The sequence below is a fragment of the Anabrus simplex genome, chromosome 1 (genome assembly GCF_040414725.1).
Source record: "Anabrus simplex isolate iqAnaSimp1 chromosome 1, ASM4041472v1, whole genome shotgun sequence".
Lineage (NCBI taxonomy): Eukaryota > Metazoa > Arthropoda > Insecta > Orthoptera > Tettigoniidae > Anabrus > Anabrus simplex.
The window spans coordinates 707,605,794-707,633,772 of NC_090265.1; the positions used below are offsets into that span (position 1 = coordinate 707,605,794).

The 27,979-nt window shown below is 37.8% G+C and overlaps 1 protein-coding gene across 1 annotated transcript in view; it reads left to right on the top strand.

Annotated features, from left to right (window-relative positions):
- The window catches only part of LOC136857368 (transcriptional regulator ATRX), a 605,506-nt gene that overhangs the window by 365,950 nt on the left and 211,577 nt on the right, over positions 1–27,979 (top strand). Inside the window, exon 18 of the mRNA XM_068225161.1 lies at positions 1,758–1,874. Within this exon, the coding sequence (XP_068081262.1) occupies positions 1,758–1,874 (117 nt within the window). The remainder of the gene's footprint in view (positions 1–1,757; positions 1,875–27,979) is intronic.

The window sequence follows — 27,979 nt, forward strand, 5'->3', positions numbered from 1 at the left end:
CCTCAGAATCTCATGCGAAAAATCAAGGGTCGTCTTGCATTCACGGCCAAACAGTAATTAATACCACTGGCAACTCTCACGGTAACCATGCTACTTCCTTTTACCCCCGCACGCGCATGCACGCACAAAATTCGTTGACAGTAAACAACCGCCTCTTTATTATACATCGCTAGCCGTGACATCCGCTTGTAGAGTGCCTATGTGTAACGTCATTGGATCTCAGGAAATAGTGAAGATAGAATGACATTCTGTTAGCCTCTACAAAAATGTTTCTCAAATCTGCAGAATGGCATCAAAACATGCGAGCCTTCGAATTCTTAGAAAGGCCACGGCTACTCAGTGGCAGAGTTATAACACGTCTAGTAAAATTCAGTTTTATAGACAGCAAGAATATTATCGTAATGGATAGTTGTAAAGAAACGTGGAACAGGTATTGCCGGCAAATTTTCAACGGATTCTCGTCGATATTATGATGCCAGTTTTAAGTTAATGCTCATTAAACCCGTGGAAAAAAAGAATAATTGTGCAGCCGCAAAAAAAAATGCAGTATAACAAAAGCCAATGTTCGCGTCTGAAAATAGTCTAAAAATGCGTACTGTGCAACAACGGCATTCGTATGATTTTACAAAGCACTTTTTGAGCCTGATAAAAAAAATTTGAAGGAAAAAGTGGGGTTCGTCTTGGATTCGGAGAAATACAGTACTGTAATTTTTTCGGAATGAAATTAAACATACACTTTCACGTAGTATCGGATTTCGAAAAATAACATCGAAGTAAGCCGTAGTGTGGATATCATCCGCGGAAACGCAAGTTTTGAACAAACTGATTGCCGTTTCATACCTATTTTAATGTGTGCGGGGGTTTTCCGACTTTTATACAAAAATTGGATATAACGACAATCCACTATAGCGTGTAAATTTTCCGCTGTTTTGAATTCTTGCTATAATGGACTTTTACTGTAATTCTATATGTGGCTTAAAATCTGAAAACTTTCAAAGAAAAGCTCCATGACTATGAAATAGTTAGTGAAAAGACTATTTAAGAAGATTGCCAACAGATGGGGTTTCCTTGGCAGTAAACCTCTAGGGAAGAAATAGAAGCCAGTAGGTTTGCCTTCTAAATATTTTTATTTATTGTAGATAGGTTGGACACAAGGCAGTCAGGTGCCCCTCCAAAGAAAAAGCTTTGAATTGTTTCTGCTGCATCAAGTTTGGTCACAAGACAGTAGAACAGTGCTTGTATTCATACATTGGTAGATTGATTCTGTTCTTATATACAAAATAAGTTATTGATCGTATTCTTCCCACCTTTTGAGGTGAAACCGATCAACAATGAAATGTCAGTAATAGGTGCAAATAAGAAGAAACTATCAATTAATTTGTGAATCTAATATCATCAATGTTGAATAGTTAAAGTTTCAAATTTGTATTGTGATCTGGCTGCAGGGAATGGATATATATATTTTTTTAATTCCCATTTTACGGTACTCTAACTCGTAAGGATGGAAAGAAAGTCATGCTGTATCTTTTTCTTTTGTATGTATATTATTTATGTTTCCTTATCTCTTGTACTATTTTCTTGATCATGGTTGTCCAAATAGAATCCCCAGCAAATTTATTCAAAGGTTTGTTTCTCCTGAGGCAGTATTACATTGCATGTGTCTGTACTGTTTCTTTCCCCCTTCATATTTGCTTCTCTCCTTCACGGAATAGCCAGGCTGCGTTCATTGAGTTTATTTTATTTTATTTTTTCTGCAGGTGAAAGGTGTGAAGTTCATGTGGGATGCTTGCTTCGAGTCACTCAAAGACATCAAGACATCCAAAGGATCAGGGTGTATTCTCGCACATTGTATGGGTCTCGGAAAAACTTTCCAGGTAACATTGTAATCTTTGTTGATTAACACTACATTTGCTGGGTTTATTTATATTGTCAGAAACAGAGTTCCATGCATATAAAGATGTACAAAAAATGTCTATAGAGAAGATGAAAAGAAAATGCACCAAAGGTTCATATTGTGTTGCACCAGAAATTAGCAACTGTTAATAAACTTAACCATGATAGGTTAATATTGTGTTTGGTCCGTATTGACTGGTCTAAATGTACAATATAACTATTTATAATAGTTTATTTAAATCCGCCTTGATCAATACACTCATTAAATGAAAGAAACATTATTTATTAAACCATACATGTTTCGGGAAATCTCAACCATTCCCTTCATCAGTGGTTAGATCAAAGAATAACATAATGACACAATCTTTTGTTTTACAATTTGAAGGAGTATTGTGTCCCAATACATCATGTCAAAGAGTAAAGAGAACTTACGAAATATTATAAAAATGATCAATACATACAATTTTGGTTGAACTGAATGAGAAACACTATACAAATTTATGATCTTCAAGTTTTTCTTCTTTTCTTCTTTTTGTTCCTTAAATGATTATATGCTAGCCTAAACAGAAAAGTACAGAAGATAACCCACAGAAAAGTACAGAAGATAACCCACTGTTTAGGCTAGCATATAATCATTTAAGGAACAAAAAGAAGAAGAAAAGAAGAAAAACTTGAAGATCATAAATTTGTATAGTGTTTCTCATTCAGTTCAACCAAAATTGTATGTATTGATCATTTTTATAATATTTCGTAAGTTCTCTTTACTCTTTGACATGATGTATTGGGACACAATACTCCTTCAAATTGTAAAACAAAAGATTGTGTCATTATGTTATTCTTTGATCTAACCACTGATGAAGGGAATGGTTGAGATTTCCCGAAACATGTATGGTTTAATAAATAATGTTTCTTTCATTTAATGAGTGTATTGATCAAGGCGGATTTAAATAAACTATTATTAATAGTTATATTGTACATTTAGAAATTAGCAACGTCGAATGCATTCCTTGTCACCTCAAACAGCTCTTTCTCAGTACATGTGGCAGAACAAAGCAGATGGGCCGTAGTCTGCACTTCACCACAGCCACACAAAACAGAATCTACCAAATATCCCCACTTCTGCAGATCGGTCTTTTACCTAGTAACACCCAAGCGTAGCCTATTTACATATCTCCAACTTGTATTTGCTGTAGCTTCCATGGCTCAGGTGGCAGTGCGCCGGCCTCTCACCGCTGGATCTGTAGTTTAAAGCCCGGTCCCTCCATGTGAGATTTGTGCTGGACAAAACTGTGGTGGGACAGGTTTTTCTCTGGGTACTCTGTTTTTTTCTGTCATCTTTCATTCCAGCAACTTTCTCCAGTATCATTTCATTTCATTTCATCAGTCAGTTATTGAACAATGCCCCAGAGAAGTACGACGGGCTTTGGCAGCCATCACGATTCTTATCCTCGCCGCTAGGTGGAACTTCATTCATTCCATCCCTGACCTGGTCCAATGACTGGAAACAGGCTGTGGATTTTATGTCTATTTGCTGATATCTGTTAAACAAAGTATGCAGAAAATCCTTTTATATATTTCCTCCATAAGTCACACAATGCAATATGGGAAACTGTATTCTCATATTTTTATGTGGCCCTTTGGAGCTATACCACGGCCATCTTGATATATAGAGGCCTGCTACCAATAGTTGTGACGTCACGCGCATAGTGCTCACTCTCCGTCATCGCGTGTAATTCCTATATTGGTGATATGATACCTTTTATCATAATATGACAAACAAAATGCAATAATAAGCCCATAAACACGTAAGATCGAAGAAACACTATCAAAAGAATACATACGAATACACAAATAAGTGCACTCAAGGTAGTATATTACATATTGTAAAATGTTTGACTGAAGTCTACTCACTTGGACTGTACGATGATGGTGACTAAGCGAATGGTTTTCTCTCAAAACAATGTCATTCTTTTATGCTTTTCTGAGCACATGAATAAGTTAAAAAACGTATTTTCCAAAATATGACATAACTTGGTCACAACACTCATTAACTCAGCAGCACACCCCCACACTTGTCACAGGTTTTTCAACTTTCATTATGAAAACATAGAAAGAAACATCCCTACGATTTCCACTGTATAAAACTACATCTCTGAATCAGATATCAAGGTCTCAGTTAATGTGTAGCTTTCCACAATTTGAAAAGTAGTATGATGGTCAGTAGGCAAACTGTTGCTGTCTCTAAAATGCCATTATATTACACTTATTTGAGCACATAGTGTTATTAATTAATTATTTGTTTATGAATGACAGTTAGGAAAAATATTTGCCATGATATGATAGATCTTAGACACAACATTTATTAACTCTGCAGTACACACCCACACTTGTCACAGAAATTACCAGGTTTTTCGACTTTCATTATCAAAACATTGAAAGAAATACCCCTACAATTACTACTGAATGAGATATCAAGGTCTGAGTTAATGTGTAGCTTTCCACAATTTGAAAAGTATTACTCGGCAAACTGTTGCTGTCTTTAAATGCCCTTATATTACACTTATTTGAACACATAGTGTTATTAATCATTTTTCAATGACAGGAAAAATATTTGCCATGATATGATAGATCTTGGACACAACGCTCATTAACTCTGCAGCTCACACCCACACTTGTCACAGAAATTACTAGGTTTTCAACTTCCATTATGAAAACATTGAAAGAAACATCCCTACGATTACCACTGTTTAAAAATACAAGGACAGTTTGAAAAGTTCTTGGAATCACCGCTAGATGTCAGTGCTAGAGCAACAAGGTTCCCGCGCAATAATCACACATCCTTTGTGAGTGAACACGTGGCGCGTCAGTGCTCTAGCTGCAGGAGTGTGGTAGTGACGATTCTTTGTTGTTGTTCCCGCGTAGTGATTTGTGACAATGGGAAAAACTGAGATTCGAGCAGTGATTAAATACTTTGTAAAGAAAGGTATGAAAGCAAAGGAAATTCATGCCGACTTTCAGAACACACTGGGGGACCCTGCTCCTTCATTTTCAACTGTTGCCAAGTGGACCAGCGAGTTTAAATTTGGTCGAGAGAGCTTGGATGATGATCTGCGTAGTGGACGGCCAAAAAGTGTTACGACCCAGAATTTATCGCAAAAGTGCATAAAATGGTCATGGAGGGTCGTCGACTGAAAGTGCGGGAGATTGCTGAAGCTGTAGGGATGTCTTCTGAACGGGTATATTATATTTTAACTGAAGAATTGGGTATGGAAAAATTATCCGCAAGATGGGTGCCGCGGCTCTTGACATTGGACAATAAACGCATCAGATTGAAAATGTCCGAACAAAGTCTGGCCCGTTTTCAGTGCATCCAACAAGATTTTTTGCGCCGGTTTGTGACTACAGATGAAACTTGGGTCCACTACTATACCCCAGAGACAAAACAGCAGTCAAAGCAGTGGAAACATGCTGATTCACCACCACCAAAGAAAGCAAAGGCAGTGCGTTCGGCCGGAAAGGTCGTGGCCTCAGTTTTCTAGGATGCAAAAGGCATTCTGCTGATAGATGATCTTCCTAATGGCCAAACAATTATGGGGAAATACTATGCAAACCTTCTAGACCAACTACAGGAAAGGATACGCGAAACAAAGCCTGGTTTGGCAAGGAAAAAAGTCATCTTTCATCAGGACAACGCTCCGCCGCACACAAGTGTTATTGCCATGGCAAAACTTCATGAACTGGGGTACGAATTGTTGCCACATCCACCTCATTCACCTGATTTGGCACCATCAGACTTTCATCTATTCCCCAAGCTGAAAATTTTCCTTGGTGGACGGAGATTTTCTACAAGGGAAGAAGTGACAGCCGAATTGGAGAGATATTTTGCAGGCCTGGAGGAATCTCATTTTCGAGATGGGATCAAGGCATTGGAACATCACTGGACCCAATGCATTAGTCTACAGGGAGACTATGTTGAAAAATGAAAGCAGTTCCACCAAGGTAAGATACTTAATTCTAGTACATTCCGAGAACTTTTCAAACCACCTACATACATCTTTGAATCAGATATCAAAGCCTGAATTAACATGTAGCCCTCCATAACAAATCATTTAATGCTCACTAGGCGAACTGTTGTCTCTAAAATGTAATTATTTTATGCTTGTTTGTGCGCACAGTATTGTTAGTTATTTTTGAGTAATTGTTACTAAAAATGTTTCCCAAAATGTGGCAGATCTTGGACACAATACTAATGAACACTACATCACACACACACTTATCACAGTATTTACCAGTTTCTTCAACTTTCATTTTCAAAAGGTTTGTAAAAACTTCCCTGTTACTTCCAGTGTACTAAAAGGAATCTTCAAAATCAGATATCAAGGTCTGAAATAAAGTGTAGCCTTCCCCAGCAATTTGAAAAACAAAATCCTTAGGCTGTTTCAAATCTTTCCCCCCTCTGCACAGCTTTAGAAAGTATGAATTTGTTTCATCATTCAGTCCTACTGGCGACACTTTATTCTTTGTCCCAAGTAATAAGTGTTTTACAATACGCACATCCTTTTACATTTCTTAATAAAAAGTGTGAAATGTACCCTGTTATGTAAAACAATACTGATGCAGTATTGAAATCAATTTCTAAGTCCCTTGATTTAGTGATAGCGAAATGCAATTCATTAACTCATTAATACCGTCATCTAGAGTCAAGCACATATTTTTTAACTTGCTAACCTCATCCCTTGATGTAGACGAGTTAGTAAACACTCAAGTGCTGAACATGTGGTATACAGCAGACTATCTCCTAAAATCCAGCTATATTTTTAGAAGGTATCTTGCAACCATTTAAGTGAACTTGCACATTGAAAATTGTAACAGATATCTCGACAGTCGGAATGTCTCTGGTTTGAAGCTTGTAAAACAAAACTTTATCAACATCAATTTTGATAGAATTCAAGTACATTTAGGGTTATTAACTTACCCAACAAGTCCTCATATTTTGATATCTTGTCTCCTTCACACCATGTCTTGAAGTTTAGTTCCTCTCTCCTTTCTTCTGGCGATTTTCGTTTGGCAGGTATTGGTTGAGACATATATGACGGCTGCCCAGGAAATATAGTTGGCACAGCATCGTCAGTTAATTTTGGCATTACCCTAGGCACAGTTGAAACGGAACCATCTGGTCGTTTTGCAGTATCAACTCGAATTATGTGATTTTTGGAAAAATGTTTAATACAGACACAGGCATATTTACTGGGTTCAAAATTAACTCGGTGTATAGCATGAGTCCATTTCGCTCGCTTTTCCTTATCGCTAGGAAACGCAAATGTTGAGATAGCCACCTCCTTATTTGAACGGTAATTGGATGTACATCCAGGCACTCTACACTCACACATTATTATAATGATCATGATAAACTTTTTAGTACTTCAGACAATTCATAATAGTTCAGCGGGTTCACCTAACTTATCACATAACCTAGCAATACTTCCTAACATCAGGCTGCTCAAATTAGAATACTATAGTATTTAACATATACTATTGCTGAAAATACATCCTTTACTGATGCGTTTTCATACAGTTATCACTTTTAAACACAACAAACTCCCCTAATAACGTTGAAATAACAACAATGTGCTACGAAACCACCATGTAAACAAGACTCATGCCTCCGTATCGCTGCACTAAAAGACTGACGTCATCACTATGGAACTGTCAAGTGTAGCAGGCCGGAATTTCGAGTTGGCCGTGGCTATACCGTTTTTGAAATAACACCATCATACAGTTTTCATTTCAAAACTTCCTAGTATAAATAATTTAATTTTAAAAAAAACCTCTTCAATTTAGAAATAGTATTGAGGGAGAAGTTAAAAAACTGGGGTTAATTGCAGTTAAGGTTTCACCCCTTTACCCCCAGCCACCCATTCTTTGAAATTTCAAATGACATCCCTATATTTTGATACTTATTTTAGAAAGAACAGTCCTTTGTTATCGCATCTTTTGTTTGCTGTCATCTTGGCAACCTGGAACCACTTAAATTTGAACAAAGAATGAATAAGTCAGCTCCTTGAAAGCATGGATTATTTTAGGATATTTCCTGTGTGTAATATTTCAGTTAACTAAATGTTCAAAATGTACTCCATTGTTTGCTAGACAGTAATACTGTCTATTTCAAAACTTTGTTTGTTTGTTTGTTTGTTTGCAAGTTGCTGTACGTTGCACTGACACAGATAGGTCTCATGGCGACGATAGGATGGGAAAGGGCTAGGAGTGGGAAGTAAGCGGCCGTGGCCTTAAGGTATAGCCCCAGCATTTTCCTGTTGTGAAAATGGAAAAACCACGAAAACCATCTTCAGGGCTGCCGACAGTGGGGTTCGAACCTACTATCTCCCGAATACTGGATACTGGCCGCACTTAAGCGACTGCAGCTACCGAGCTCAGTTTCAAAACTCTTTATAAACCTTCTGGAGTGTTTCTTGATTAATCCGTCAACATTCTCAGGTTATTCTATTTTCAGTTCTTTAATATTTTCTGGCGGATGAATATAAATAAATGGTTTCGAACTACCCCATAGGAAGAAGCCGAGAGGTGTCAGGCCTGGCTTTCTTGCTGGCCATTCTAGAACATCTCTCTTCCCAATCTATTTTCCAGGAAATATGTTCTGTAAATTTATGGACATTGGAGTCCCATTTATCTCATTTTCAGTTTAATTTGCATTTTACAGTGAAACTCTGTTAAGAAGTTTTTCAAGGGACGGCAAAAAAAAAAAAAAAAAAAAAAAAAAAAAAAAAAAAAAAAAAAAAAAAAAAAAAAAAAAAAGTTGTTAAGCAGGAAACTTCTTAAAAGGGGTAATGCCCAAAACTTATTCTGTACTTTGAAATACATGTGAAACACAGAGCCAACAGATTTCCTTGTTTGTGAACAATACCGAAATAGGCCGATATATAAGAGCTGCTAACAGAAAGCTACAATATAAAAATTTGATTATCATGACAATATTTTTAGAGATAAAGTAAAATAATTGAATATACCGTATTATAAATATATTTGATAAGGTGGTGGTGGTGGTGGTGGTGGTGGTGGTGGTGGTGGTGGTTATTGTTTTAAGAGGAAGTACAACTAGGCAACCATCCTCTAATTTGATAAGAGAAGGGAACATATTAAGTTATATAAAAACGTTGCAAGGTTTGCTTATTTTAGCAGGCAGAACCATTTCCTTCCATGCTTTCCTTTCCTCCGCACTTACAGTCTCTGCTTCGCAACAAATTGTTTTGTAAACGATGCCGGCTCAATTTTTAAAGCGGTCCAGCCACCCGTTCGACGCTGTAAAAGGTACCCTTAATTTGCGTGCGGCTTTCTCCTGCACAGTAGTCCCACTGAAAGGTATGTTTAAACTTTGCTGCTGTTTAAACCATATTAGCAGAGCTTGTTCTATTTCATCGTACTTTTCAGATTTAACTTCCTTACAATTTGCTGAAGTATTCCCTGCAGAAGCAGAGATCTCTTCTTTCTTCGCTATAATGCCGTTCAAAGTAGACGGCGGCATCCCCAGCTCCTTTGCCAAAGCAACACGGGGAAAGTGTAGATGACTCCACTTTCCTTATAATCTCCACTTTGTCTTTTATTGTTAGTGCCTTTCGCTTGATCTTTTTCCTCTGAGTTCCGCTCAGTTTCACTTAAAAAGTTTGTATGTTGATATTACAAGTACAACTAACTTCACCAACTCCTATTCATACTAATTACGACGCTACACTATGCTTGGCAATCCGTAGCTTAGGCTTACAAGACGCAAAGACAAGATGTGTACTACAGTTTGTTAGCATGTGCTTTCTATCTTCCTCACACCCCTGACACCTGCTTCAAGGATAACGGCAGCAAATGGGAAATCTAGCAACTTATTCTTAGAGATCTTAGAACCTAGGCCTAAATCGCCCCTGCATTCCTACTGGTTGTCACGGCAATGGGCGTAGTTTCTGGCTGTTTCACAAGTACCGCATGGCCAAGCCAGTATTGAGTTTATTTTCCCGCTTCAATCCTCTTCATGCTATAGGTAATGAAGAAAAGAAACACAGGTTCGAAGTTGCAGAAATGAGTGCATGGAAAAATATCTGGGGTATTACGTGGGAGTGATAAAGGTGCAGTAGCAACGCTAGCACATCTAAACGTAAACAGTTTCTTTCCCCGCAAGAATTTTATTTCATGTCTCCTCATCCCTTATGCTACGTTCTAATAATGCGATGTAATAATTATGAGTGACACGATAATACAATGTTTAGCTCGTATAAAGGTAAAATGAAAAATAACTTTCAATTTTATGCCAACACGTGGTATTGCAATGCGTCTGTGTGCCTCCCACCAACACCCAGTTGGCAATCAACATTCGTTCAACTTCATAAACGATCGGGACCTTTCGGCCAGCTGTGGCGGCATGTGTATCAGCTGGCTGCTGGCAAGTCGGCTGTTTCCTGCATAGAGTCGGGAAGTTGTTTTTATTCACCTCACTAATAATGAACACGGAAAATCTTATCAGTTTAGTTCAAAAACGCAATTTCCTCTACGGCAAGACCCATAAATATTATTGCAACAACAACATAAGAGAGAATGCCTGGAAGGAAATAAGCAAGGGAATGAAAAATCAAACAGGTTAGAATATTAAATTTTGTGGTAGATTAACAGTAATGTTGTGGACAAATACACTTTACAGTTTTTAATTAAAGTTTAGGCCACCTCGATTAATGACTTCACCCTGTCGCAGCCCGCAAATTACTGCATTAAAGTTTTATCAAACCATCCATTGCGTGCTTTATGTTTCCCACGTAGAATCTCGTTCGATTCTATTCCACGAGATGGAACAGTGGAGTGGAAATTTCGACTGATGGGTTCGATTCAATTCCACAAGGTGAGAGTGAGCATCTGCTGTCCGTGTTGTCATAGCGTGACGTCATATGGCCTTGGCAGGCCCGCACATGTTCCGTGACACCAGACACACACCACGAGCGCTCGAACAGTCTGACACAGGGTGCAACTTGCGCGGAGACTGGAGGATTCTAACCATGGGCTGCTTTGAGCAGACGTTTTCTATCTCAAGGGGCTCTAAAATCTGAACTGTTTAACTGGGAAATATATTTACAACAGAACACCTTAAACGAGAAAAATATACATATATCTTAATGCAACTGATCAAGGGACCAAGAATATCACACTTCTTAGGCGGTAAAACTTCTTATGCGGGAACTTCTTAACCGAGTTTCACTGTAGTTTGAATTAAGATCAGGCGTTTTGAATAAATAAATCCATTTTACCCCTTTACTAGGTCTCTTATTCACAACAAATGCAACTGTTTCCTATTCTCATATACCTCTGGTATTTACTTCTTCGGAAGTTAGTCTTTAGTTTTGCCGCCCTTTTTGAACGTTCCGCGAGCTCACCGAACCTAGCCTGGCACGTTCATATTAGATGGATGGGAACGGTTCAACGTGTTTTCGTAATAAATGCGTAAATAACGTGGCCGATAGCAGTAGTTAACTGAACTGAATGATCACTTAATTTTAAAACTATGTACTGAGATTAAGCACGAATATGGTACACCTCAAAATATGGCACGGAGTGGACGGCTAATTTCGGAGATTCAGTAAAACCTCGTTAGGCATTTCTGCAGGGAACAAGGAAAGAAAATGTTTTAAGTGAGAAAATGTACTATTGACAACGCGAATAAAAACTATCCAACGCGAATGTGTAAACACTTAATGGTTGTTTTTCGCAATCCGTGCATTTTACGTCATGTTTGCACGGGTATAGTGAAAGATAAAGGCTAGGTACCGTTTCTAGAGATGCAATGAGAGTATTAAAAGGTATGAGAAAGACAAGAGAACAAACATGAAAACATTTTCCACTGGGGCTTATTATATTAAAAACAGTGTATGAAAAGGTGTGTAAAACACCTGACAACAAATATAAACACATTTGCAGTGGGATCCTGCAAAAGTATCAGAGCATTATTGCAGATCACATTCTTTCTAAAAATAAAAAATAAAAATTGTCAGCTGAAGCCTTATATTTTGGACCAATGGATTAAACATTGTTTTCCAGTCACACTCTTTGACCATGAATTGTCTGGAGGTTAAACTTGGCCATGTGCGAGAGAAATGAGTTTGACTGTCATCTTAAATGCAACAACACTTTGATTGACTCGAGTCGAAACTAGAAGGTGAGGGTTCCAACATACGCACCACAGTTGATAGATGTGGATGCTTAGTCACTTCCTGGATTTTGTCTTCATTAGTAACCGATCTCATGAGTTTTTCAGTATCCATAATGGGACTACCACAAGACAAATATGCACTATGCTAGTCAACTTCACATTATTATGTTCCTAATCCTTACGTAGTCTATCACGCGGCAAATATTCGCTACCCTTCACTGTGTCACTCAACACACAATAAATTTCTAACTTCTGAATGGAATTCGAAATACAAGCACATAGGCTTACTGGATTATTCAGCAATATCAGTGAAAACCGGAGAGCAAAACTGAACTTTCCTGAAGCTGATGGCTTGTTCCCCAAAGCTAATTTACTCTCAAAATGTTTGGAATTTAAAGCCATTTCCCATTTTCGCGTAACATTCCTCGACCTGGCTCCTGTGGCAAGGGCTCTAATCTGTGTTGCAAATCACATTCCTTTCACGAGGGATAACAAAAACACAATTTCAGGGCTGGGAAAAATGTGATCGTACTGAGCTGTAATAATGAAAATTTGTGACATGATTGAGATAATTTAAAATAGCTTTATATATATAAAACAAGAGTTTTGTCTGTTCATTGCTCAGAATTTGAAAAGAATGGTATTTCTGTATCGGTCATGTCCATAGTAACAAGGAAATACACTTTTTACTTTTCCTTAATTTCTGTCTGTCTGTCTGTCTGTCTGTCTGTCTGTCTGTCTGTCTGTCTGTCTGTCTGTCTGTCTGTCTGTCTGTCTGTCTGTATGTATGTATGTATGTATGTATGTATGTATGTATGTACACGCATCACGAGAAAACGGCTGAAGCGAATTTTATGAAAATCGGTATGTGAAGTCGGGGGATGAGCCGCTACAATCTAGGCTATAAATCATTTTACTCGCACTGAGTGAAATGGTAGTTTAGAGGAAGGCCTAAAATTTAATTCTCAAATATTTATATTATTAGTGGTCCTATCGATACATACTATATAACGAATGTTATATAGAATTAGATTTCCGATCATTTATGTCATACATTGTTATCGTACCGGCTTTGATAACACAGATATTCATGAATCTGTTTTTTTTTTTTTTTTTTTTTTTTTTTTTTGCTAAGTCCATATCAACGCCGAGCCATGAGAAAACTGGCTAACAGAATTGAATGAAAGTTGGTATATAGAGTCGGGGAAGAAGAAACTATGGTGTAAGTTATAAACAATTTTATTCACCCTGGATGAAATTGTAGTTTAGGGGAAGGCACCTAACATTTAATTTTTAAATACCAATGTCTTGGACCTATCGAGAAGTACTACATAACAAAAGTTACAGAGAATACAATTTCCGACTATTTATATTTTATTCAGTTTTACTGTACCGACTTTGATAAGAGTGGTATTTCAGAGTTAGAAGAAAACTAAATGTGAAGGCCTACAATACTGAAAGCGCATAACATTGATCAGCAATAATATTACATTGACCATTGTTTGTTGTGATGTTCTTTGTCTCTTATGCTGCCGCTCAACTCAGATAGATGGGATTACTGGTGCATACCGAGTATAACCGCCTGAGAGAATATTGGCAGGAAATAGCTGGGGAGTTAGAAAACTTTCTTCCTTAGCATGACATTCCTCTGGTTCATACATTTTCTGATACTGCCGGTATGTAACAGACTGGTTCATCATAGTATTCCAGCTATTTAATCCCTACTCTGACGCGCTGTATTGAATGAGCAGTGTGCACACATAAGGCAGAGGCTCACTTAGTAGTAGTATGGCCTAGTCTAGAATGACAATTTAGGTCTATTCCAAATTATAGCACCACAATTGACTAAATAACTCAAAATTTAACCCTAGAAAGAGCCATTTCTTAAGAAAAGCTTCTTCCACTTATCTTTTATTAAATTCTACATTCATTTTATTCCAAATTAGCAGTGAAGACGCGGTTTTTCCTCTGGCTTGGAGGAAAAATTTGCCTCCAAGTCAGATAGATTTTTCTTCCGCCAGTGTAGTGAACTGAGATTTTCCGACTCATTGGGTAATCCTAGAAAACACATTAGTAACAGGGCATAGTTTTTGCCCTGGGAGTCTCCACTATTCGACACCCCCAGCCAGCCGAAATAAGACGGAAGTGTGTTCACACGGATCACGGCTGTTTGCGGCTTGGTCATTCCAGCTCTGGAACATTGTTCATTAAAAGTGAGAAAATGTGTGGTTTTTCATTTGATCGAGTATGTCGTATGAAAGCATTGCTTTTAAACGCGCCATTCCTACTGACGTCATTGTAATGACCTATGTTCATTTAATTTGGGAAAACTACTAAAACGGTCTTTCTGAGGATGTGAAAAGGTAGATGAAGAGTACCTGCCATTATAATGAAAACTCCCCAACCTGTTTGTGACTGATGTAGGCAAGGGGGCCTACCATTACAAAGAAAATTCCCTAACCCAGTCTTCATATGAGGAAAGATGTCAGCGATCTCGATTGCTGCAGTCGCTTACGTGCGGCCAGTATCCAGTAATCGGGAGATAGTGGGTTCGAGCCCCACTGTCGGCAGCCCTGAAGATGGTTTTCCGTGGTTTCCCATTTTCACACCAGGCAAATGCCGGGGCTGTACCTTCATTAAGGCCACGGCCGCTTCCTTCCTCTTCCTAGGCCTTTCCTATCCCATCATCGCCATAAGACATATCTGTGTCGGTGCGACGTAAAGCAAAAAAAAAAAAGGGAAAAAAAAAGAAAAAATAAAGACGTTTGTTGACTTCCCGTCGCGTTTCTAGGGTAACGTTAAGTGCTGTGCAATTTAATACAATCTTTGTCACAACGTGTATACTACCTATCCTAGAATTCTGTATACAATTTAGAATTCCGTAGCGAAGCACGGGTACATCAGCTAGTCCGACATTAATCAGGACTTTGAATTTACGACATGCTTAACGAGAAAGGGTCTTAATGAGGAACGCACTACATGGTTTCACTGTATTTTCTGGCATCTGGTTAAATTTCAGAAAGGCTATTTCTGGGTAATTTATAGCGAAAAGGTTAACATTACTATCAAATTCATAACTTATGATGAAGTTTATCATTACTCTACTAGTGCTTGAAATATGTTTTCATGATACATATGAGGTTAAGTTAGGTTAGGTGACTGTTTGAATAAGGGAACTGTAACATTTGCTGCAGAAGCCACTGGAGTGATATTATTCCAATTTTTCAGAATGAAATTGAATATAGGCATTCATGTTATCTCGGAATTAGAAAAAAAAACTGACGAGTAAGCTGTAATATGGAAATCTACAAAAACACAAGTTTTGAACAAATCGATTGCCATTACATACCAATTTTAATGTGTGTGGGTTTTTTCCGACTTAAAAAAATCGGATATAACTCAATCCTTTATAGCGAGTAAATTTTTTGCCGTTATGAATTCTTGCTATGTGGATATTGAATGTGCTATATTGAATCAAGACCTTGGAAATGTGGCCTGTACCTTATCCACTTTAGATGCTCTTATCAGGCCTTTCCAACTCGAGCACTCGGCTCTGGGGCTTACCAGCGCTGCACTCAGCGGCACCATTCCCCACCTTCCCCACGTAGCAGTCAATGCGACAGCATAAGTGAGTTACAGACAGTAAAGTAACATATGCTTTGATGCAAAGGAGAAACAAGTTGATTAGCACCATGTGTGATGGAATTAAGGCGTTCAAAATGCAAAGTTTGCTTAAAGGCGAAAATTTTTACCATTTCCCCTCATTAAGATCATTCAATTTGTGTACTTACAAAAATCCTGAAAGTACCAGACGTTATTACAGAATTTTCACGATAAATTAATGCCTGATTCTAAGAAATTAACGATATGGCATCGCCACTTTGAATATTTACGGCGCCATTTTCAGCTCGCCATGAAAAATCACCACCATATTTCCAAAGAGAGCAGATAAACTACAGTACTACTACTACAGCAGTGATTTAATTAAATTTTACGTAGGTGTTCATACACAGGAATTTCCCAAACTTCATGCACTTGCCTCAGAATTTATGTCAAAGTTCTGTACAACTTACACATGCGAACAGATGTTTTCAATTACGAATTGACATAAAATGTGAAACCAGGAGTTCTCTGTCTGATGCTGTCCTAGAGGCTGTACTTCGAATATCTGCTGCCAAATAAATTGTACCTAATATTGGGAAATTAGTTGCAGCAAAACAATGTCAACAATCTACTTAAATGCTAAATGTAGGCCTACACGAAGGCAGACAAGGAATTTGCAGAGAATAAATGGTGTGTTAATGTGTTCACAGAATTGTCATTGCTAATTATTTACGTGAGCTGACAACCTGAGGTGCTGCATCTGCCATGTCTCACCTTTACCCACTTCACCGGTGCTACAGCTTTGCACTGTTGCTGCTGCCAGGGCTGGCCTGGGTCCTAGCAGCACCTCATTTGGAAAGGTCTGCTCTAGATCCATATATCAATGTTACACTGGAATCTGAATTCCAACATAATCTAAATTATTTAGACTTAAGCATTACTAGACACTCCAACCAGCTATCTTATCATATCTTCAGAAGACCAACTCAAACGGTTAGTACAATCCAAAATGATTCCATCCCTGGTCCCATAAAAAAGCGGCATACTATAGTATTGTGAATAGAGCACTCAGCATCCCTTTATTTAAAAGAGATCTTCAAAATGAACTGAATGTTATACGATCAACAGCTAAATCAAATGGGTATAGTGCACAATTTATCAATAAGATCATTAGTACAACCAATAGACGTGAAATTTCCACTTTAACCAGGGAATCAACAGACAAAAAAAAAGTTATTCCTCCTTTACGTTCAATAGTGCAGATATATACCAAATTACTACTAACCTGCGGAACAACAGGTTGCCCAATTCCTGGGGGCTTTAAAGTACTGGGACACCCTCTCTCCAGGGATCATAAATATGGAGGGCCCTTGCCCTGTGTTATGGGTGAAGTCCTCAACGGCATCTACGGCGGAGAAGATGAAATTTGGTACAGTGGAGATAGCGGAAGGAGCAAACCCATAGCGTCTGTACTCCAGAGGAGCGGCTACGAAAGGTGTCTCTCTCCATGTTGGGTGCGGCTTCATTTTGACCCTTGCGGTAGGTGTAAAATGCCTTTGGGTGTGGTGAGCCCATCCTAACAATAACCTATATGGATAAAGCAGATATGGTGCCTCGGAAAAGGTTAGGGCATCCCCTGCTAAAAGTGATGCGCAGCTCTTTGGGTATTGGGGGAACTGTGAGAAGTGGGCAACCAGCACCAAACTACATCAAGATTGCGACAGTAAATGTCCTGACACTGAAGGGGAAAGACAGAAGAACTGGTTGACTTCATGAAAGAAGAAGATATAGCCATACTTGGACTAATTGAGACCAAGAAGAGGGGTACAGGAGAGATTCCTCTTAAAGAAGGCAGGCTGTATTACAGCGGAGGACCAGAAGCAAAAAATTGAGTGGCCGTCATACTTAGAAAAGAAATCCAATAATATGTGGAATCTATAAAATGCGTCGGCATTAGGATGATGGTGATGAGACTCCAGTTTGAAAATGGCATGAAAGATCTATTTTAGTTGTATGCCTCACAAACAGGTTGCATACTGTAGATGAACGTCTAGAGGACTTTTTGAGGAAGTGGAGAGACAGAAGATAAGGAAGTTCTATTGATAGGAGATCTAAATGCACAAGTTGGAATGGAAAGACAAGGAAAGGAAGATGTTGTAGGGCCCTTTGGGTATAGAAATGTAAATCCAGAAGGCAAGTTGTTGGTGGATTTTTGCATGAGGAACCAAATGACTGTTGGAAACACCTAGTTTAGGAAGAAGAACAGTCAGAAGATTACAAGGTATGGTTGGGGAGACAGACGAACAGAGACCATGATCGATTATATAATCATAGAGAAAGAACACCGGAAGAACCTGTTAGATGTTACAGCCATGCCTGAAGAAGCCTTTGGTTGAGATCATAGAGTTGTGATAGGAAAATTGAAAGTGGGAAAGATTGAAAAAACCCCAATCAGAAGAGAGAAAAGAATTAAAATATGGAAGTTGAAGGAGAAAAGCATACAAGAAGAATTTCAAAGGTAAATTATACACCTGGTACCCAGGACGGAGATGGGGAATGTTGAAGATGAATAGAAATGATTTAAAGAAGTACTGGTTGGATGTGCAGAAAAGGTATGTGGTAGAACGTCAGGAAATGTGAAAAACAAAGAGAGACATTGGTGGAATGATAGGGTAAAGATTAAATTGACTAGGCGAGTTGGCCGTGCGGTTAAAGGCGCGCGCGGCTGTGAGCTTACATCTGGGAGACAGTGGGTTTGAATCCCACTGTTGGCAGCCCTGTCGCCATAAGACCTATGTGTGTCGGTGTGACGTAAAGCCAATAGCAGAAAAAAATTGAAGTGATGGAAAAGAACATAGCATGGAAAACATCTAAGACTGAAGAAAGTAGAAGAAAATATGTGAAGGCAAATAATTTGGTCACAGAAGTAGCAGAGGAAGAAAAGAGGAAAAGCTGGGCCTTATTCACACAGAAATTGAGAGATGATATGCAGGGTAGCAAGAAATGATTGTATGGTATCTTAAGAAACAAAAAGAGGGATCAAGTAAACACCAGATTTGTGAAGGATAAAGGCAGCATAATATTAACAAAGCCAGAAGAAATAAGAAATAAATGGAGAGAGTATTTTCAGAAGTTGCTGAATGTGAGAAGTAATGACAGTCATTCAATGAACCACAAGGAAAGGCAATTGGTTGATGAAGAAATGGATAAAGAAATTACAATGAATGAAAGTGAAATATCAGTAAGAAAGATGAAGAATGGAAAAACTGCTGGAATAGATGAAATTTCAGTGGAGATAATAAAAGCAGCTGGAGCTGTAGGCCTGCAGTAGACATATCGAGTTTTCAGGATTGTCTGGGAGAATAAGGAGGTCCGTGAGGATTGGCAAAAAGGAATAATCATCCCAATTTTCAAGAAAGGTTTTAAAGAATTGAAGAACTACAGGGGAATTACTCTGATATGTTGCTAAGATAATGGAGAGGCTACTGGAATGTAGGATAAGATTGAGGGTTGAAAATCAGATACAGGAAAATCAGTTTGGTTTCAGAAGTGGAATTTTCGTTATGAGATAACTAATGGAAAAGCAATGGGATTATGAGAATGATACAGTGATGACATTCATTACATTGAAAAGGCATACGACAGTGTCCCCAGGACTAAAGTTTGGGACAGTCTGGTGCAAAAAGGAATTGGACAGAGATTAAGGAGTATTGTAGTTGTGTGCAAACACAAGTTGGTCCAAAATCACTAGTGGGCTGAGAAAGAGAAGTGTTCTATCGCCAGTCCTGTTTACAATAGTAATGGATAACATGAGAACGGCAAAAGCAGCATATGGAGAAAGAGAAATGAACATCATGTTATTAGCAGATAATATTGTGATTTGGGGAAAAGAGGACATGAAGGATCAACAACAGTTGGATGTGGTGAATGGGAAGATCTAAAATGCGGATTGAAAATAAGTGTTGAAAAGAGTAAAACTCTTGTTATGACTAGAGGGGAGAAAGAAGGGAAAGGTCAGACTAGACTTGCAGACAAGCCCCTGGAAGTAGTGGAGACGTTCAAATACCTGGAGAATGAATTAACACATTGGAGGCGGCCATATTTGAATTGCAGGTTTTTTCAGGGTTTTTGAATTTTTTTAAAATGCTAGGGTAAGCCATGATTATAACAATTTTTGGAATGTTTAGAAAGATCATACTTTGTTCTACACAAATATAAATTTTAATTATCATAATAATGCAACAATTTTTAAATATAAATTTTTGAAAATAATAAGTTTTACAAACAAAAAACTGACACAGCTATGGATGCCAGTTTGGTTAATATTTTGAAATCTTTCTAATATTGACGACACATCTACTGAAACACACTAATACAGATTCTAACCTAATTGGTCAATTGGCACCTGTATCCTTGTTTATAACCAGGAATTTGCTTTCCCAATGTTCATTGTTTGGCGATGGGGTTGCATCGAGTTGCTGCAGGTTTTCATCTGTACACAGGAAACACCCAATTTTTATGAAGCAGTATAAAACAGTATTACAGAACCCACTTCAGGAAGCGGTATAAAACTATGTTACACTTCACACCAATTTGAAATTAGCTCATTTTCTATATTTACTTGCCCGAAGTCCCAGAATTATCATTTTTACTTAGGGCCGGTTCTACCACCTACTGGTAAAGTAGCGCGTAATTTGCCCTCCGCGTAAAAGGATGTTTCCGTCCGACCACTCCCAGGTAGCACTATCGGCAGAATAAATCGTCGATACCCGGCGCGTAATTTATCGGCCACTTTGAGGGCCCGATAAGACTTTACCTGCCGGGCAAGTTCTGAGAGCTGAACATTATTAGCTGTATTTCTGGTGATATGCAACTCAAATTAGCTTAGTATACTGAAATAAACAGTATACTGTAACAGTGATCGATATTGTATTGCAGGATTTTGAACATTAATGCTTCCCTTTAGTTGCAACGGTCACACCAGCCTCTCGCATCGGTAGCGCAGGGAACAAATTTTATACGTCAAGCTTTCGTAAAGAAACTGTAAAAGGATATAAAATCAAAATCTATTTCGAAATCATTTCAAATGGGCTTTAATTTTCTACTTTTTCAGTTTCTGGTCACAAGATATATATTACTGTATATATCCTAGCTAACACAAGTGTTTTCGTAGCGTAATGGTTAACGCGCTCGCTTCGTAATACGAAGTGTGCAGGTTTGAGTCTTCATTTTGACGAATCTTTTTTATTTCCATTATTAGCGTTGTGTTAATTTGTATGCCTCTTTTCATACGTTCTTATCACAATATTATGTCTATTAGGAAAATTGCTTTATATGTATGCTACTTATAGCAAGTGATGTTATGATTAATAGCACATAGGACTGTCGCCCAGGTAGCAGATTCCCTATTAGTTGTTTACATAGTCTTGTAAATTATTTCGAAGAAATTGGAAACTATTCCATTCCCGAATTCCTCTTCCTATGAATGGATATTTATCCCGATTAGTTCTTTACATTTACAGCACCTTCCAACTTTATCTTCATAAAGTTAAAAATTAAAATGAAATGCTTTATCAATAAATGGAAGCATCTGGAACTAAACGAGGTCACAGAACTAGTTGCAAATAGAGCATCGCGGAGATACTTAATCAATTCACAGAAGCCTGCAGATAGAATGCTCAAAGGCAATAGGTAGGCCTAAGTCCGTAAAGAAGATGTGTGTGTATATACGTATATGGAAGCGCGTAAAAGAGAGTTAAGAACAACGGCAGGGAACGAAAATATATTTTAAAATGTAAATTAGAAATACGATGAAAACCTGCGAACCTTCTATTACGGAGCGAGCGACTTGACCAATCTACTACGAGAATACTTTTCAAAAACGCTGCCTTACATGACAGGTTATAACTGGCGTAAGAAAATGTAATCTCGAGATTTTAATCCCAATTAGGTATTGATATTGAAGATCATAGATTAAAATCACGAAAGCTTGACATGAATCGTTGTCCATAACTCTTAAGACTCCCCTTATTAGGCTTTATGGTGATAATCAGCAGATGCAAGCACAGGGGAATAAGACAATCGAAATGGGTTTCATGCATCTGACGATAGATAGCACCACACTCGAAAGCAAGACATCGCTGAAAATCAGTCTAGCCAACTTCGTATATCGGTGTCTAGCTCTGGGTAGCTACCTAGCGCTTGCGCGGAGGTGGTTGGACGCAACCCAAAGTACCAGCCGATTTACACCTCCAGGTAGTTTACCTCCCGGGCAGCTGCCAGCCACTTTACCAGAAGATGGTAGAACCGGCCCTTAGTGTGTAATTGTTATCCTCATCCTCATTTTCAGAAATCGTGTCTTCCATAAGAACGTCCGTTATGGATTCGTTGTTGAAATTTTGTACACCTGAATTAGACATGCTAAATATTCACAAGAATTACACAAACAAGCCTGACTCTCGAACACACACTCCTCCTGGCCGCATGTTCTGTTCGTACTTTCCTGCCCATTTCACAGCTGAGAGTCAACGATGATGCAGCCCCAGGTTATGTAGGAGCATTCAACAGTATCCTAGTGAAGTCACAGCCCTCTCAAACGATAGCTACTGTTTTTTAGGTATAGTGAAAACGTGCCCGTAGATTTTCCGAGCTCCGTCAGCAGCAATGAAATAGTGTGCCCTTAGCTTCCATGAGTGGCGTTTCCAATGTGTTAATGGAGAATGCTTGGCTGAATACTGAAATTAGTAAGAGGATTCAAGCTGGCAACTGTTTCTATCATAGTGTAAGAAACCTGTTTGGGGATAAAGATGTGCCAATGGAAGCAAAGGAAACTATGTACAAGATGTATTACATACCCATAACAACTTATGGAGCAGAAACTGGGACAGTAACAAAAAAAGGGTGAGACTCTAATACAGGCAGCCAATATGAAGTTCTTGAGGAGTATGATACAGAAGTGGAAAAAATGAATGATAAAATAGAGAATAGCAGACTAAAATGGTTTGGGCACATAAAGCGAATGAGTGATGAAAGTATGCCAAAAAAGGTGATAGAAATGCAAATGCAAGGAAGGAGAGGCCATGGATAACCACGATTGAGGTGGAAGGACACAATTCAATGCATTATTAGAGAAAGAAACCTGGACTGGGACACAGTGTTGGAGGAAGAGTGGTGGAAAGACTGAAGAATGTGGAAAGGAACCATATTTGCCCCTGCCCGGCTACTGCTGGATAAAGGGGAATGATGATGATGATGGTGATGAATTCTTGCCATAACGGACTTCTACTGTAGTTTTAAGTAAATCAAAATTTAGTAAAAAGAATGGTGGGTGGCGAGATGTTACAGAAATAGAGAGAATGTAGTTAATTAAATAAAGCTCTGGAAAAAGAAAGCATCGGTAATAAATAAAATTATTAATAATAATAATTGGCCAAGTATTTCCATCAGTACTACTGTCCGGTGTTCCTAATAATATAAAAACATGTTGCTTATTTAAAAATAAATGTTGCTTTTAATACTGTAATTAATTTATTAATAATAAAATTACAGTTTTGGTACCCATTGCAAGCCTACAATAATCCTTTTCCAATAGAACACTGAAGCTTTTTTAAATCTAGTGGAAAGAATAACTTAGGTATGAAAATTATGAAAATAAGAAAACTATGAAAAATTAGAAATATGAGAAATAATCAAAATAAATCTGAAAATCCAGAAAATTAGAATAAATAATTTTAAGTATTTAAAATAAATGTAACCAAAATTTCACATTTCACTTAAAATAAAATCACTTCAACACAATATGCACAAATAACAGTTAGGTCAGTACACCAAAAACGGCCGGGCTGAGTGGCTCAGACGGTTGAGGCGCTAGCCTTCTGACCCCAACTTGGCAGGTTCGATCCTGGCTCAGTCTGGTGGTATTTGAAGGTGCTCAAATACGTCAGCCTCATGTCGGTAGATTTACTGACACGTAAAAGAACTCCTGCGGGACAAAATTTCGGCACCTCTGCGTCTCCAAAAACCGTAAATGAGTAGTTAGTGAGACGTAAAGCAAATTACATTATTGTTATTACACCAAAAACACTCTCAAACTAAACTCGTCCGGCTCAACAGAAGATCAATGGCACAATCTTATCTCATAGCAAGGCAACAGTAAAAACCAAGGTATATTACATAATAAAGAATAAAGCTACAAGAGTGCCAAAAATAAACAGAATTAGAAGTCACAAAATATGAAATAAAATACACACAGTATACTTGAATAGAGACCACTTCAGAGAACCATTGGAATTTACATCAGAAATTTATTATAATATGAAATTTAGAATCTTAATATTAAGGTTTGACAATTTTCAGGTTTTGGACAGCTGTTTCTGGCCAATAATAGGCCAATCAGTCCCTGTAACATTTACAAAAATACTTCGTGAAAATGCATTTGAAGTTAAAAAAAAAAAACCACCAAGGAACTAAACTGAATAAGGAAAGGTGCCTTACGACAAATAAAACTAATAACCATAGAACATAAAGCATAGAAACCAAGATCAGGATCCCAAAAAACCCAGTAAGTACAACATAAAATCCCATCAACAAATCACAGGCTCATTAGCCCAATAAAGCACACGAAGGCACACAAGCATATAAAAACCAAATGGTGAACTTAAATAGTACATGAAACAACAGCAGTTGGTAAAATGAAACAGACTTCACTTTCACTAGACCATCTACATATTCGTTACAATGGAGAACAGAATTTAAATTTAGTATTTGACAGTTATAGGCATAGGGATGTGGCGACTCCATCGCCCAGTGGGTAACCACTGCAGTTAGCCTCCCGAGTATTGGCGGGTAAACCATAAACCTTACTGACATGAGGGAATGCATGTCAGGCACCGACCAGCTAGTGCATAACAAAATAGTAACGCAAAGATCCATGATAGGCTTAGCAAGCCAGTGGTGATGTATTAACATCGCTTTCAACAATCAAACGAGCCTCGGTTCGAATGTAAAACCAATACCAAAAGTGACAAAGCCTTTGTCCAGATCTGTTAGGTATGACGGTAAAAATGGCTCTGATGATGGACAAATCTGTTCAAAGAAAAATATAAGAATTAGGACTATTAATGTAGTATCCTTAGAAAAGGATGCGAGAATTCAAGAAATCACATCGATAATGACAGAGAGAAACATACTGATAATGGAACTAAGTGAAATAAGAAAAATAGGTGAGTGTTAGTAAGGTGCTGGAGAGGGGATATAAAATGTGGTGGTCAGGAAGAAACAAAAGAAGAAATGTTGTTGCAATAATAGTGGCTAAAGAACTGGCCAACAAAGTACTCAATGTGGTTTATGTTTACGACAGAATAATTAACGTTCAGTTAATGATGGAAGGAAATATCCTTGATATAATCCAGGTTTATGCTCCTCAAATAGGTTGTGAAATAGATGAAAAGGAAGCGTTTATCATTAAACTGGAGAGTGCTGTAACATATAACAAGACTGTGATATAGGAGACTTCATTACTAGAGTTTGGAATGATAGAGGAGGATATGAAACAGTTATAGGAAGCCACGGAGAAGTTATTAGTGTCTGAGAAATAAATGGATAATTGGTAATGGATGGTATAAGAAAAGAGATTGTGACAAGTTTACCAGATGCAGTTGGAACTTACAACGGAAATCCGTAATTCATTATATAATAATAACTGAAGAAATCAGAAGATGCTTAACAGACGTGAAAGTGATACCAAGCATTAATCTTGACGGTAACCACAGACTATTGGTGGGGACATTGATGAAATTCAGACGGGGGGAAAAATGGGGGGAAAAGACAGACAAAAATCAAATGCTGGAAACTAAAAGGTAGGGAAATCCAAGAGGTATATAGGGAAAAGATTAAAACTCAACTTCCTAAAGATGAGAGGAAGGATGTTGAGGAAGAATGGGAAAGGTTCAAACAGGCTTTAGTCAAAGCAGCAGAAGAAAACCTGTGGAAGGACATCAACAAAAGTCAGACACTAAGAAACTTCGTGGTGGAATGAGAGAATAATTGCAGATGCAGTCAAGAAGAAGAAAAATACATGGAGAGAATGGTTCAGAAACAGACCGGAACATAATAGAGACAAATGGAAACGACTTAACAGAGCAGCAAGGAAATTGGCTGAAAAGATGTCCTGGGAAAAATTTACAAAAGAGATAGAAGAGAATTATAAGAATGAAAAGAAAATATTATACTGCATATTAGGTAACAGAAGGAAGCAAAAAGAAAATACATCAAAAGTCCTCAACAAAGATGGAAAACCTGTGTGGCAAGAAAAAGAAATTTTGAAAGTATGGAAAGAATACTTCCAAATCTGTATGAAGGACAAAATGAAACAAATGAACCCAAGAAAATAGATGAAGATAAAATAAATATCACCATTACAGTGGAAGGGACGAATAGATCAGATGAAATAGGAAGAGAAGATCTACAAATGTCGGATGTAGAAAAAGCTGTATTAGAAATGAAAAATGGCGAAGCTCCTGGAATAGATATCACAGTGGAAATTATTAAAGCTACAGGACCTATTGGAAAGCAGTGGCTGTATAGAATAATAAAGATCGTATGGACTGATGGAGAGATTCCTTATGATTAGACAAGGGCAATTATTGTACCTATTTTTTTAAAAAGTTAATAAGGCATTTTGTGAGAACTACAGAGGATAGCATTACTGTGTCATTGCATGAAGATTTATGAAAAGATAATCTTACAAAAAATCAAGAACAAGATAGATTCACAATTAAGAGAAGAACAACAAGGTTTTAGACATGGAAGATCAACCATTGATGCCATATTTACAGCTAGACAAGTAGTAGAAAAGAAATGGGAATTTGGGGAAGACATCGCAGTTGCATTCATAGATGTACAAAAGGCTTATGACATGACACGGTTAGAAAAGATGAGATATGGCAAGGACTGAATAGAATGGAATTGTCACGAGAATTGCAATTCAGAATTAGTAGCAAGTATAACAAATGTCTGAACTGTGTTATAATAGATGGCAAAAAATCAGAATGTTTTAGAATAGACAGAGGAGTTCGACAAGGAAGTGTACTTTCACCAGTGCTCTTTAATATAGTGATGGACAACATTATGAGGAAAGTTTGCCAAAGGTCAACAGCAAATGATATGAAAGTCATAACATATGCAGATGATGTAATGATATGGGAAGAAAATGAACAGAAATTGGAAGAACAACTAAATACCTGGCAGAGGGCATTTGAAAAAGCAGGCATGGAAATAAAGTTTAACAAAAAGTGAGGTAATGAAAATAAGTAGAGAAAACAAAAAAAATGAAGGATGTTAGGTGTAATGGAAAAATTCTTAAAGAAGTAGATGCTTTTAAATACCTAGGAAGTAAGCTAACTAGGAAAAGAAACATCAAGGAAGAAATTTCAGAGAGGATAGGAAATTGCTCAAAATTGTATTACTGTGTATCAGACTTAATTAGAAATTGGAAAGTACCTACCAAAGCAAAAATCATGATATATAAATTGTATTATTTGTCCATTTTGACCTATGGATCAGAATGTTGGACTTTGACCAAAAAAAAAAATGTAGAAGATTACAGGCGACAGAGATGCACTTTCTGCGAAGGATCTTGGGTAATACAAGGTGGCACAAGATAAGAAATGAAACCATACGAAACACGCTACAGATCAACCCTCTAAAAGAAACTATGAAGAGAAATGGGCTGAAATGGTTTGGCCACGTCAAAAGAATGGAACAAGAAAGATTGCCAAGAAGAGCTCTGGAATGGACAGAATCTGGAAGAAGACCAATAATTGGAAAGGTGTAAGTTCCAATGCATTATCATTTAAATTTCAAATATTCACTTACCGAATGTTGAATAGAACATCCAAAAATCGTTACTCATACATGTAGGTGAGGTTAATAGAATTATGCCTCATTACCAATATTACTTCATGGTGGTACTATGCTGAAATATACATCACACAGTTAATAAATATGCTCAGACCACCAACAAACAAATAAAATTAAACATCTCCGGTTTCAGCCATTTCCAGCACTACGGCAGTTCGAAGATGAAGTTCGGCCCAAGAAGGGCCACAGTCAGTCATGAAGGAACAAGAGCCATGCTCCCCTGAAGACAACCACAGCGCAACTCATAGTGACAACTGAATAGTGCCTCATGCTATCCAATAAGAACTTGACAACCCACCGTAATTAATTAATTTTAATTAATTAATTAGGACCAGTCTCTGATCAGACAGTTCAGTGGTCAAAATTGCA